Source organism: Hyperoodon ampullatus, assembly GCF_949752795.1.
Source record: "Hyperoodon ampullatus genome assembly, chromosome: 10".
Lineage (NCBI taxonomy): Eukaryota > Metazoa > Chordata > Mammalia > Artiodactyla > Ziphiidae > Hyperoodon > Hyperoodon ampullatus.
Window position 1 is genome coordinate 82,689,508 of NC_136923.1, and position 14,576 is coordinate 82,704,083.

General features: G+C 51.2%; 2 protein-coding genes across 2 annotated transcripts; both read left to right on the forward strand.

The window, feature by feature from the left end:
* Positions 1-1,055: 1,055 nt before the first annotated feature.
* On the forward strand, positions 1,056-5,501 carry CDSN (corneodesmosin; the record flags this gene model as incomplete). The annotated part of the gene is made up of 2 exons (XM_079713220.1): positions 1,056-1,140; positions 3,279-5,501. The coding sequence occupies 2 exons, from the start codon at positions 1,056-1,058 to the stop codon at positions 4,721-4,723; spliced, it is 1,530 nt and encodes a 509-aa protein (XP_079569346.1). The 3' UTR covers positions 4,724-5,501.
* Positions 5,502-8,340: 2,839 nt separating this feature from the next.
* On the forward strand, positions 8,341-9,527 carry LOC307059346 (uncharacterized protein C6orf15 homolog; the record flags this gene model as incomplete). Its single annotated transcript, XM_079713246.1, is given in 3 exon segments — positions 8,341-8,419; positions 8,642-9,511; positions 9,514-9,527. Coding segments are annotated over 3 exon segments (963 nt in total).
* Positions 9,528-14,576: the final 5,049 nt, after the last annotated feature.

The window sequence follows — 14,576 nt, forward strand, 5'->3', positions numbered from 1 at the left end:
CCCCCTCTTAGCAGGTCTCAGGGCTGTGGTCCCCCAGTCCTGCCCTTCATCCTTCAGGGACCCAGGATTCTGCTGACCCTCCTTGGTCCTACCGTGGATCCTACCGAGACCAAGCTGGCTGCTTCCTGTTGCTCATCCAGGCTGGGCAGCCAATTAATGGGCGGCAGGGCCACCACCTTCCCAATTAGTCTTATTAGCCTCTTGCTCACCCAGTGGAGCCAGGGCCACCCCTGGGGGAAGGGCTGTGAGTGGGCTGTGAGTAACCAAGGCCCAGCTATGACAGGGGTCCTCAGCCCACGCCTGTCCCCGGGCTGAGGCCCTGGCGTCCAGCACCTGCAGGCCGTCCCTGGAGCCCCCTGGAAGGGAGGGGTCAGGGAACTGGCTTTGGAGTGCAGACTCCAAAGGTCCGCTCACTGATGGCACACGTAATAGCTGTGCGGCAGGCATGGTACTTGGGCAGTGACAGCAGGGCGTGGGGTGTAGGTCCTTATACCTGGAGGAAGAGAGTGGAAGCTGAGTGATGGGTCTCAAGGAAAGGGGGACGCGGATCCAGAGGCTGTGGAGGGCTCCCAGGTGGGGTTAACTGTGCGGCGGGGGTGGGGGTCACAGCAGGTAGCCGATACGGAAGGGAAAGTTGAAATGCCCACATCTGTGCATGGAGGGAGGACGGGCAGTCAGAGAGGCCAACACTGGGGAAGTCAGGAGAGTGAGGGAGCCAGGGACTGGGCCCTGTGGTGAGGGTGGCCGCCCCGGAGTGGGCGGCCTTCGGGGCGGAGCACCTGGTTCCAGGTTAAGCAACGAGGAGCCGGGGCAGGCCAGCCAGGTGGCCCCAGGGCCACGGGACCCCACACTGCAGCCACCCCTGCTGCTGAGTAGGCAATACCCAAACTGATTACTTCAGCTCCTCCCGGCCACACCAACTTCCCCCCCGGCACCTACACCTCTGCCTCTCCTCCCCTCCCCACAGTGACTCCTGCCCGGGAAATGCCCAGCCCTGACATAAAGGCCCCAGGTGTCCACGAGCTGCTGTCACTCAGGAGGCCACACAGTCCAAGATGGGCTTCTCGCGAGCATCCTGGATAGGGCGTGTGGGAGGGCGAGGGATGTTGGCATTGCTGCTGGCCGGTCTCCTCCTGCAAGGTAGGGGGCTGGGGGCCCTGGGCGCAGAGACAGTGGGGAGAGGAGGGGGGCAGGAATGCGATGCCAGGTCAGAGAAGGCTGGGGGGAGCCCTGCGTGGGGAGAGCCCAGGAGAGGACCCAGCGAGGGCAGAAGGGCAGGGGCTCTGGAATCTGATGCTTGAGTCTGGGGGCCGCTCCTCACTGCCTTGGCACCTCAGGCAAACTGCTTAAATTTACTGAGCCTCCGTTTCTGAAACTCTAAAAATGAGGCTAAAGTTAACACCTAGCTCTAGTTTCTCTATGAGTCTCTAATTAAGTAATGTATGCCACAGTGCTGTCGAATTCCTAGAGAGTTATATAATGCTGACTGTTGTTGTTATATTATTATTAGAGTGCTAGAAGATGGGGTCGATATTTAATAGTCATAATAATTGTTACCATTCATAGGGCCCTTTTTTAAAATTTTTTATTTTATTTTATTTATTTATTTTTGGCTGTTCTGGGTCTTCGTTGCTGCTCAGGGGCCCTCTGTAGCTGCGGTGAGCGGAGGCCACCCTTCACTGAGGTGCACAGGCCTCTCATCACAGCGGCCCCTCCCGCTGCGGAGCACGGGCTCCAGGTGCACAGGCCCCAGCAGTTGTGGCACGCGGGCTCAGCAGCCGTGGCTTGTGGGCTCAGCAGTTGTGGCTCGCAGGCTCCCAAGCGCAGGCTCAGCAGCTGTGGCGCACGGGCTCAGCTGCTCCGTGGCACATGGGACCCTCCTGGACCAGGGCCCGAACCCATGTCCCCCGCATCGGCAGGCGGACTCCCAACCACTGCGCCACCAGGGAAGCCCCACAGGGCCCTTTTTATGTGCGAGACACTCCACTAGCACTTTCAATGCATTAGCTCGTTTGATCATTAGAAGGATGGTGTGAGAGAAGTGTCCTCACTCTACACAGGAGGACACTGAGGCTTGAAGAGGTTAGGAAACTGGCTCAAGATCACAAATTAGAAAGCAGTTAAGCCGGGATCCAAACCCCAGGCTGGGTGACTCCAGGGCCTGTGCTGTTGATCGCGGTGACCTTGCCCGTAGCCCCGTGGGAGGAGCGCGGGGAGGGGTGTGGGGGGGTGTGGGGCCTGGCTGATTCGTGCAGAGAGTGAAGGGGGCGGGGCTGCGGGCAGAGCTGGGGTTTTGGCGTGGAGGTGGATGCACTGAATTTCTTTCTGAGGAGAGAATGGGGAACTCACAGTGTGGAGACCTGGTTTTTGGTGGGGTGTTCAAAGGAGGAATGGCAGTAATAAATCATGTCTGATGCTTTCTGCTTTTGTAAAGCACCTTCTGCATGTGTGGTCACATCCACTGCTCACCGTAACGCTGTGAGGAAGGCAGGGCAGATGTGGCCTCTCCAAATGTGACCTGAAGTACGTGGCTCTGTCCACATCCCTTGGGACCGGAGGTGGTTAAGGTGGGGAGTAGAGGAAGGGTGGGGGGAGGGTGAGCCTGGGTGAGGAGCAAAGGGTCAGTTAAGGAAAGAAGTAAAGGCAGAAGCGGTCAGATGTGGGCCTGGGGGCAGGCAGGCGGGCGGTGCTGGCCAGCGGGGAGACAGCTGATAAAGGTCAGGGGCCTCGGAGGAGGCTTGCATCCTCATGTCCCTGAGCTGGGCTCGGGGTGCAGGGTCGTGTCCTGCTGGTACAAGCGGGTTCTGAAGCAACAGCGCGTGCCCCCATGTCCCGGCCCCCACCCAGCTTTCCTGGCATGGGCGGTGCCGAGGCGGGAAGCAGAATTTCCTTTCTGTACCCAAGCCTGGCCTCTCGAGGGGAAGCTGGCGACCCAATCATAGTCCTCGAGTGTCCTGTCCTCTACTGCGGTCCCTCTCCCCTCCCCCACTTTCCCTTTTCTCAGCGTCTGTTTGCCTATTTTCCCTCCCTTCTCAGTCCTCTGTGGTTCTGTCTTTCATCTCCTCCTTCCATCTGGTCCCACGGTCTCCCCCACCTCTCAGAGTCTCAGTCTCCCCTGCTCTCCATCTCTTTGGGGTCTCATCTGCCTTTTCCACCCCAAACTCTCCCTGGGCTCCTCTCAGGAGAGATCAGAGTAGCAGATGACTGAGATGGGTCTGGGAGGGGAGAAAGAAAGTCCAGCCTCTCTGGCCCTTGCTAACCACTACTTTCCTCCCCAGGGACCTTGGCCAAGAGCATTGGGACCTTCTCAGACCCCTGCAAGGACCACACGAGTATCACCTCCCCCAGTGACCCCTGTCTCCTGGGGAAGGGGGGCTCCAACAGCTTCAATAGCCAAAGTGGCTCCAGCAGTTCCAGCAGTTTCCTTTCGAGTTCCAGTGGCTCCCGTGGTGGCTCCAGTGGCGGCTCCAATGGCTCCAGTGGTAGCTCCAGCGGCGGCTCCAATGGCTCCAGTGGTAGCTCCAGCGGATCCATTGCTACCCATGGTCGTTCTTCAGGGTTTTCGTTATTTAAGCCAGGAACGGGGTATTCCCAGATAAGCTACTCCTCTGGACCTAGCTCTAGTCTACAGGGTGCATCTAGTTCCTCCCAGTCAGGAAGCCTCAGCTCCCAGTCTGGAGGAGGCTCGAGCTCTTCTCTTTCCCAAACCTCCTCAATGTCCAGCAGCAGTGGCCAGAAGGTCAATGCCAATCTGCGCCCCTGTAGTTCCAACATCCCTGACTCTCCCTGCAGTGGGGGACCCATCGTCTCACACTCCGGCTCCTACATCTCCAGCTCCCATTCTGTGTCTGGGGGTAAAACACCTGTAGTGGTGGTGGTGGAGCAGCATGGCTCTGGTGGCCCCAGAGTGGGTCAAAGCGTCCCCTGTAGCAGTGGTGGCCTTCCAGGCAAGCCCTGCCCCCCCATCACCTCTGTAGACAAATATGGAAGCTATGAGGTGGTGGGTGGCTCCTCTGACAGTTATCTGGTCCCAGGCATGACCTACATCGGGGGCAAAATCTACCCGGTGGGCCATTTCATCAAAGAGCACCCCATGAAAGGCTCTCCAGGGGTTCCCTCCTTTGCAGCCGGGGCTCCCATCTCTGAGGGCAAATACTTCTCCAGCAACCCCCTCATCCCCAGCCACAGCTCTTCTAGTTCCAACATCTACCAGTCGGGAGCTTCCTCGGCCATCGTGTTCCAGCCGGTGGGCTCTGGTGGGGTCCTGCCCTATGGCGTTGGCTCCAAGGGCTCTAAGGAGCCCTGCTCCCCACCCAGCTCTGGAGTCCACAGCAGTTCTAGCCTTTCCAGCAGTTCTGGTTCATCTTTCCAGCCCTGTGGTGGTGTTTCCCAGAGGCCCAGCTCTTCACCAGGCACTGGCTCCTTCAGTGGCACCTCCAGCTCCCAATCCCATGGTGAAATCATCCTTCAACCCTGTGGCAGCAAGTCCAGCTCCTCTGGTCACTCTTGCATTTCTGTCTCCTCCTCAACATTGAGTAGGGGTCCATCTGGCTCTTCCCAACATGACCCCTCAGCTGGTGCCAAGCCCTGTGGCTTTGGCAGCTCTGGAACGATCCCCTGCCACTCCATCTGGGACACCCTAACCCAAGTGAAGCCCCTGGGGCCCCAGCTAGCTGACCCTGAAGTTTTCCTACCCCAGGGAGAGTTACCTAACAGTCCATAAAGCAGATTTTGCCTACACACAGGTGCAGGTATACACACACACACACACACACACACACACACCCCATCTCCTAGGTGGGAGAAGTCCAGGGGCCCAGCCATGCGGGTAGCTCAGTTTTCTTCCACCCTCCCAAGAGAGCTACTCTACTTCCCCCCTTGTCCCAATGTGGCAGACTCTCTCTTATCAGCTCTTCTTTCTTTACCTCCCCAAATTGTAGGCTCCAAATCCCTTTCCTCATTCTCTCCTACTGTTTAGATTCCCATTGTACTGCAGTGCCCTCCCTGCCAGATACCCTCTCCCTAGAATTTCCTCTGCCATTTCTTTGAGACTTCATAGTCCATTGGCTAACCCTACTCATTCAGATTCTTGACTGGGAACCCCCTGAAATGTCCTACAGTAACTCTGATGCCAGGACAAGCCATCCCCTCCCCACCCCCCTGCCTTCCCTTTGCCAAATAAAGCACAATCCAAACAGTTATCTGAAAACAATGACCATTTTTCACTGATCTCATTTCACCATCTGGTCAACCAGCATGATATGCTGTTGTGTTCTCACACTCCCAATTCTACTCCCACTCTCCATTATAGAGCTCACCACACCCTTTGTGAGTTCCCAACATTCCTCTTTGTCTCTCAAGGTCTCCATCTCAGTCCCCCTTCCTGGCTGCCACTTCCCTCAATGTTCAGAGGCTTCCCTGTGTGTAGGAGATACTAGGGTATCTGCAGAGACTGGAGCAGGCTCCCTGCTCTCTCTGGGTCCTGGACAGATGTCTCAATAAACTGTGTGAACTAGATTACACTTTCTGCCTTCTTGGAGTCCTGGGTCTCCTCTTGGGACCTGAGTGATGCTCTCCTATGCCTCTAAAGGTCCTGTGTCCCCCACTTTCATTCATAAATTGGCCTGGTATTTCTTACATCTTACAGCTCCTCCCACAAAGGAGGAAAATCATAAATATTTGTTGAACTGAAAGCAGGGGTTTGTTGGTCTCCCAGATCCTTCCTCTCACATCTCTTCTCTCTCATTGCCCCAGGAAATCCATTCTTGTTTCACTGCCCATTCACTCTGCAGTCCTCCCCTCTCCTTACATAGAGCCCTAATGATTTCCTCCCCCTCCCCACCTGGCTCCTTCTCCTCATCCATTAGTTGGCCTCACCTTCTAGATGCCATCCTCTCTGAGAGTCCCGAGCATCAATTTTCTGGGTTTCTGGGACACCAGCAGCCTTGGGAAGGCTGGAACATAGCAAGCCGGACCAGATTCCTGGGGACTGAGTAGGAGCCAAGGGGGGCGTGGTTCTGGGAGCTGCGGGTGGAGGAAGTGAAAGACGAAGAGGACAGGAGCATGACGGGTGTGCAGCTGAGCACGGTGACTCACTGGCTTACATCGAAACGCCCCAGCCATGGCAGAGCAGTGTCCTCCCCAGCAGTGTCCTCTCCACCTTCACACTCCTGCTGCCTCTGCTGTGGTTCTAGAGTGAGAGCTGGGAGAGGTGAGAGGGCTGAACACTACAGTGGGGAAGGGGAGGTGGCCTCCATGGGAGAAGACTGAGAAAGTGGACAGGGTGCCGAGGACCACACGACTATGTCCTGGAGACAGAAGGGAAGACACTGAGGCCAAGGAAGCTCTCATGCCCCAAGAAGGGGAGGGTGGGCTGTGCTCACCCTTACAGGAAGAGCCTCACCCCAAAGCACAGGTCACCTCTCAGAGCCTCTGCTTGGCTGCAGAGGAATTCACCCCTACCCTAGGATCTAGCTCATTCCCTCCTATTGGGAGGATGTCAGCAGGCTCCAAATTTAGGACTGTTGTTGAATTCTCGAATCAGCAGAAATATGTTATGTTGATCAGAAATGACTTGGGGCAGCTGAGCCAACCTGCAGGGTTGACTAAAGACAGAGGAGGGCTCCAGAACGGTCTTGTTTCTGTCATCATTGTGGGGTCACCCTTGGTTACCATTTGCCCCCTGGACTGCAGCCAATGACAGGAATCAAGGCCCTCAGAGGCTCTGTGGACCGCAATTGTGGGAGGGATGCAGACTCTGACATGAGTATTCCTCTAGTTTCTGGTGTGATCCAGGTCAAAATGTTTTGCAAAACTGGTGGATGTCACCCCAAAAGGCTGCTGCCCTGTACCCACTGGCCAGATCTGCACTCTTTTTTAAAAAAATTTTTATTGGAGTGTATGTTGTCCACTGGCCAGATCTGGAGGGGAGCTCTTTACCCTTCCAGTAGCCAGCTAGCAGGGGCTGGGGATGAGGATGGAATGGTAAAATCTAACAGCTAATATTTAGACTTCATGCAACAAGAGAAGCCTAGTCTGGGTGTGTCTGGGAAGCAATAGAGAAACAAAGGCGTTTAAACACTTTTTATTGGAAAAATTCAAACATATTTAAGAGTAGACAAAATACTTAATGAATCCCTATGCTCTCATCATTCAGCCTTAACAATGATCAACTCATGGCTATTTGACAACAGCATTTCAATGCCCTCCTTCTACTTAGTTGGAAACATCTGCTCTCTTTCTCTCTCTCTCTCTCTCTCTCTGTATCTCTTGTATTCTGTGGACGCATTTGACCATCTAAGATAGGCAGACTTTTGCCCTCCCCATGACCAGAGATGTCCATGTCCTGATGCCTGGAAACTGAATATGTGAGGTTACATAGCAAAGGGAAACTGTTTGCAGATGGAATTACAGTTGTTAGTCAGATGACCTTAAAGTAGAAAGATTATCTGGGATTATTTGGGTGAGTCTGATGTAATCATAAGGGTCTTTAAATATGGGAGAGGGAAGAAGAGGAGGTCAGACTGATGCAATGTGAGAAGATCCTGCTGCTTCTGGCTTTGAACATGGAGGAAGGGGACCATAAGCCAAGGAACTCAGGTGGCCTCTAGAAGCTAGAAGATGCAGGGAAATGGATTCTTCCCTAGGGCCTCCAGAAAGGCTCTACCAACACCTCAATTTTAACTCAGTGAGACCCATGTCAGACTTCTGCTCTTCAAAATTGTAAGATAGTAAATTTGTGTTGTTGTAAGCCATTAAGTTTGTGGTTACTTGTTATAGCAGCCATAGGAAACCAATACACCATCATCTCTTAAGGATGGGAACCAGATCTATTTCCCTAGACACAGGGTCTCATCTAGGAGCAGCCCCTCAGAAGGAGGCCACTTCTGCACCCCAGAATCTCCTGCAAGTTGAGGTCAAGACAATGTAGCTATGGGGATGCACGAGAAAGGGGTGCTGAAAGAGAATTATCTGGAACCCAAAGAGAAACAGAATCAGGTGTTTCTATTGCTGAGAAGTCAGTGAAGAGATTGGGACCCCAAGGGTGAAGGTCCTCATGTGCCTGGTGTCAGCAGCCAGAAAGGGTAGGGCTGGCAACCAGTGATGGGCTGTGAGCCAGGACACCTGGGTTAGGAAGGGGTGGGGAGCTTGAGGAAAGGAGCAGTGTGGGAACACCCAGCTTCCCTGAGTCATTCAAGTGGCATCTGTTGCCACAGAACGAATGAGGAACAAGGGTGGAACGTAGAGGTATATTGTTTCCACAACCACTGGCTCAGCCTGTTTCTGATGTCCCCTGCCCACTAACAGGATAAAGGGCTGGCTGTCTTGAGGCTGAGGGAGATGCAGAGCGAGATGCAGGGCCATGTAACAGGGAGCCGGGTTCCTCTGGGCCTGCTCCTGGTCTGTCTTCATCTGCCAGGTATGGAGGCTGTGCCAACCTTTGGGCAGGAGCGGACTGGTGGTCCTCGGGGAACTGGGATTGAGGGACGAGGTAAAGGTGGGAGTGTGTACAGTTGGGTCCCTGAAGGAGGAAAGAGTTGGCACAGGCAACTTGAAGCAAAGGGAATCAGGGAGTCAGGGAAGGGAGGGCATTGAGATAAACATCTGGTCCACTGGCTGCCTCCTCTTCCCTTTCCCTCAGGCCTCTTTGCCCGGAGCATCGGTGTGGTGGAGGAGAAATTTCCCCGAGACTTGGGGAACAACCTGCCTCTGCTTGGACAACCTTCCTTGACCGGCCCCTCCAACTCGGAACATCCTCAGCCCAAACCAGACCCTGGGCCTAATGATTTAGCAAGGGCTCCTCTGAAGACTAATGCTTCTCCATCACATGGTTCTCAACCTGCAGGAGGTGCTGGGGTACAGAAGTGGCCCCCATCTGGGGGGCTGCCCTCCATGGATTCCTGGTCCTCGGAGGACCCTTGGCCGATGATGGCTGCTGTGGTCGAGGACCCTGTGGGAGAAGTGCTGCCCGAAGAACTGTCCTACCTTTCTAGTGCGGCTGCCCTCCCTCCGGGCAGCGGGTCTTTGCCTGCAGAACCCTCTGCACACCCCGCGGACCCCTCACCCGAGGCTTCACTCCTCCACCAGGACTCTGAGTCTAGACGGCCACTCCGCTCTAATGTGCTGGACGCCCAGGGAGAAATCCTTGCCCCATCCCCTCCCTGGTCTCTCATCAACAGGATTCGATGGCCACTTCAGCCTGGTTACCCCTGGGGGACCCTGAATCCCGGTGTATCCTGGGTAGGTGGAGGTCCTGGCACTGGATGGGGAACAAAGCCCTTGCCATACCCTGTGGGAATCTGGGGTAACAGTAATCAATACCCAAGTACTATATGGGGGAATATTAATCGGTATCCAGGTATCAAACGGGGGATTTTTAATTGGTATCCAGGTACTAGCTGGAAGAATATTCATCTACACCCAGGTATTAATCAGTTTCCTCCCAGAGCTCTTCATGCTCCTGGCTCTTATTGGAGCATCCCAGCCGGCTTTCCCAATCCTCAAAACCCTGGTCACAGTGGAGTTAGGAGAATGACAGAGGGGGGACAACCCTAAGTTAGAAGTCAGAGAGGGGAGTCCTGCTTCCTCCCCTTGCAGTGTGAGCTAAATCAAGATCCTATCAGCTGTTTTCTAGCGTCCTCTCCACTTTCACTGCCTCCCTGCTCCCCATATGCTGATCTCCAATAAAACACAGCACTTACTGAATCTGCTTCTACTCAGTGTCTTTGTTTTTGGGTGCAAACTGGAGTTTTGTCCATTCCCATTTTCTAGTCATCCTCATGTGCCTCTAGAGTCCTCCTGACACTCTCTTGCTATCCCCATCCTTTGCAAAAGATCAAAGCCCAGGTGTTTGAGGGTGGGACCTCGTGGTCTCATCTGGGCCAATTGGGAGAGCTGGTTCTAGAATTGTCCTGGAATCTGAAAAGAGGGGGAGGGGCAGCAGGACTAACTGAGAGGGCACCTGTGGCAGGAGGCAAGGAGGAGGTCCAGGAAGTTGGTACCAGGGCCAAGTGGGGAATGAATAGTCTTTGATTCAGAGACACAGAGGGTCAGAGAAAGTCACTTTTGTCTATGTTTACCTTTTCTTCCCAGAAAGTTACGGTTCTTGGAAGTGGAAGAGGCATTGATCTCCCTTACATGCATCGCTTGGTACACTGTGCCCCAGAGAACCACAGACTTTGGGCATTTGCTGAACAAACAGCAGACCTCAATAGAGGAAGAAAGGAAAGGGAGAAGGGACAGGAAGAGAGAAACTTGGAGCCAACAGTCCTGCCTATGGCTGCATTTGATGCTTTTACTCTCAAGGGATGACACAGTCTCTTCTTTTGGTCACACTACCCTCCCTTTGGTTTTCCCAGGAGCTCAGTATCCTTGTACAGGAGTTGGAGTGGGGTGAGGAAGGGTCATTCTAAGAAAGTGCAGAAGGAAGTTAACAGAAGCTGGTGGGGGTGATGGGGTTTCCAGGGGGCCCACTCCTGGTGTTCACCCATGTCTTCCCATCACCAGCCACACCACTCTCTATCACCCCAACCTCCGCCCCCAATTCTTTCCCACCCTGGACTCTCACTTTCTCCCTGTCCTGGGGCAGGCAGTTCTGTTTTCAGCACCTGTCTCTTCCACAAGCCCAAGCTCATTCTCAGCCTTGGTCTCATTTCTGTCTGTCCCTCTTTCTGGCTGCCTCCCTCTCTCTAGTCACTCCTATTTGCACTTTTAAATTCTGTGTCAGCACTCCCCTCCTTTGTTCCCTACAAGCACCACGGGAAAGGGACTTTGTTTGTTCATTGTGGAACTCCCAGCACCATGGACAGCGTCTGGACCAAGGTCAGCCCTCAGCAAACACTGAGGCAACGCACTCGCACTCTCTCTCTGACTCCCCTGTTTTCTCTCTTCCACTTTATTCCTGAGCCACAGGGCTGCACACTGACTCCCATCTGTACTGCTACCATGCCCTTCCCAGAGCCTCACTGACATCTCCCTAGAAACCCCACAAAGCCCTTCTCAGCTTGGGAATGCTCTGTACATTCCATTCTTTCACCTTCATTAACAACTGTGAGGAAGAGGTTGTAAGATAAAGAAACTGAAGCTCAGAGAGATTAAGCAATTTACACAAGGTGACATAGCTAACACGTGACAGAGTCAGTGACTCAAACCAAATTTTTCTATCTGTCCAGGGAGTGTTCAAGTATAATATACAATTAACAAAAACCCATCTAATTTTTATTGAGTACCTGCTATGTGCCAGACTCTGGACAAGTTGCTTTTACAACACCCTTCCAGCTAATTCCCACAACAATCCCATTGTGTAGGCACTGCTGGGCCCATTATACAGGTGGAGATACTGAGGCCCAGAGAGGGAGGTGAGCCAAGGCTGACAGAGGTAACACAGTGCTTGAGAATCTGCCTGCCAATGCAGGGGACATGGGTTCGATCCCTGGTCTGGGAAGATCCCACATGCCGTGGAGCAACTAAGCCCGTGCACCACAACTACTGAGCCTGTGCTCTAGAGCCCATGAGCCACAACTGCTGAGCCCATGTGCCACAACTACTGAAGCTCACGCGCCTAGAGCCCATACTCCGCAACAAGAGAAGCCACCGCAATGAGAAGCCCGCCCACTGCAAAGAAGAGTAGCCCCCTCTCACCGCAACTAGAGAAAGCCCGCGTGCAGCAAGGAAGACCCAACGCAGCCAAAAATAAATAAATAAAATAAATAAATTTATAAAAAATTAAAAAATAAAGCAGTGGGCTAGGCTGATGTGAAATAATTTCTGGTCTAATAAGGTCTCCAGTTAGGCAAGCCCCACTGTGGAAAGGTGGTAGAAACAAGTTGTGAACTAGTTTTGAGACCATTTAGTCTTTCTTGGCCTCAGGAAGGCAGTTATGACTGATTGAGCGGAAGCCGTTTTCTTTAGCTTCTTTCCCACTGTTCCTCTGTCTCCTCTCTATGTACCTTTTTTCTGTGCTTAACTGCTCCCTGGCTACCCAGGACAATCCACCGGGATTCCCCTCTGGCTGGTCTGACCACCCATCCCATGCACTGGACTTTCCCCCTTGCCTCACCCCCATCAAAACCCACCTCTCCTGTACCCCATTGCTTTGGGGCTCTCTGTTCACTGTGACATTGTAAGATGCTGAATTCAGAAGAACTAACTCTGTTAGTGATGAACAGGGGCGCAGATGATGAGCCTAGAAAGATAAAACCAATCTACTATGTTAGTGGACCCTTAATTATCTGACCCCAACCTCCCCTCCTGGAACACACCGCCATTGTCTAAAGGACTTTAAGGCATTTCTGTGTAATATAAAGTTTGTTACCCTTATGAGTTTGTTAAACAATTAACATTTAAGTGCTAAACAACCTTCCTCTGCATACTACTTACATAACTACTACCTCAAAACTTACAGGTTTGGGCTTCCCTGGTGGCGCAGTGGTTGGGAGTCCGCCTGCCGATGCAGGGGACACGGGTTCGTGCCCCGGTCTGGGGGGGTCCCGCGTGCCGCGGAGCGGCTGGGCCTGTGAGCCATGGCCGCTGGACCTGCGCGTCCGGAGCCTGTGCTCCGCAATGGGAGAGGCCACAACAGTGAGAGGCCCACGTACCGCAAAAAAAAAAAAACCAAAAAAAAAAACCAAAAAAAAAAAAAAAAAAAACTTACAGGTTTAATAAACCAAATTTTATTCAAACATTGATATTGTTTCACACTTAAACCAATGTAAGCATTTAATTCAGATCTCAAACACAAAAGTTATTATAACATTTACGAAACCAATCACTTCACTTCCACTAAAAATCAGTTATGAAAGTCTAGTTCCATGGATTTAAGTTTATTTCTTTTTTTTATTCCTTAAATTCTTTTTATTTTTTAAAAAACCCTTATTTTTTCCCCATTGCCATAATGCATTTTTATTTTTTAAACTTATTTCTTTATTCTCATTCTCTTTCCTCTTCTATTCTTGGGTTGGGTTGCCTTTCTAGGATGTCAGTATTTTCTCTTTTTATCCCATCCTGAGGTTTCAATAAACTTAGGAACGGCATTGTGACCACTTTAGTCTTGTCTGGACGTGAGACGTGGTCGCACAGTTTATGATTCAGATCTGGGCTGCTGAGCACCAGCATGAGCTGTTGCTCTTTCCTTCTCCTCCCCGCCCCTCTTCCTCTTTCTCCTTTCCTCCTCCTCCTTTTTCTCTTTCTCCTCTTCTTTCTTCTAATTAAAGAAGACTAGTTGAGTCAATAAAACTTAAAAAAAACTTTCTTGAGATATTAATTTACACACCATACAATTTGCCCATTGAAAGTCTATACTTCAGTTTTCAGTATACTCACAGAGTTGTGCAACCATCACCACAATCAATTTTAGAACGTTTTCATTGTTCCCCAGAGAAACTCTGCGCCCATTAGCAGTCACTCCCCATTCCCCTTCCCCTAGCCCTAGGCAACCACCACTCTACTTTCTGTCTCTATGAATTTACCTATTCTGGACATTTCATATAAATAGAAAATACAATATGTAGTCTTCTGTGACTGGCTTCTTTCACTTAGCACAATGTTTTCAAGGTTCATCCATGTTGTAGCAGATATCAGCACTTCATTCCTTTTTATTGTTGAATTCTCTATTATTTCATTGTATAGGTACAACACACTGTATTTATCCATTCATCAGTTGATGGATATTCTGAGCTGTTTTCCCTTTTTGGCTATTATGTATCATGGTGCTATAAATATTTGTGTGCAAGTATTTGTGTAGACATATATTTTCATTTCTCTGGAGTATATACCTAGGAGTGACTTTCTGGGTCACATGGTAACCCCATGTTAAGCCTTTTGAGGAACTGCCAAACAGTGATTCTCCAAAGCTGCTTTACCATTTCACATTCCCACCAGCTGTTTATGAAGATTCCAATTTGTCCATATTCTTGTCAACACTTGTTATTATCTGTCTCTTTATTAGAGCCAGCCTAGTGGCTGTGAAACTGTATCTCACTGGAGAATAAAACTCTTTTTAAGTGCATAGATTTTAGAATTTTGCAACCTATTTCTTCTCCCTAATATAACATACTTAAAAAATCCCTCTTGATCAGTGGATTTTTCCACTCATTATGATACATTTTTCTCTCATTATGATATGCTGACTTGATCTATTAGCATTATTATATCTTAATTCTTATTTGTATCTTATTATAATTAGTAGGGCATTCTAGATATTTATTCTAGGAAATGAGGAATTGGGTTGCCTTTATTAGCTCTCTTTTTTAGTGATTTTGTTGTTGTTGTTGTTAATTTATTGTTTTGGTACCTACTATTGAAATCACCTTCTTGGGAATTCCCTGGCGGTCCAGTGGCTAGGACTCTGCACTTTCACTGCTGAGGGCACAGGTTTGATCCCTGGTCAGGGAACTAAGATCCTGCAAACTGTGTGGTGTGGCCCGGAAAAAAAAGAAAAGAAACCACCTTCTTCCTTTCACTATTGCCTCAGACACTCTCCCTTGTCAGACATTCTTATTTCTGCTAAAGTTCATACTTAGAGTGGGGCTACTTGGCCTTCTCACAGTTGCCTGTGTTTTTTTCTTTTCCGCTTATGT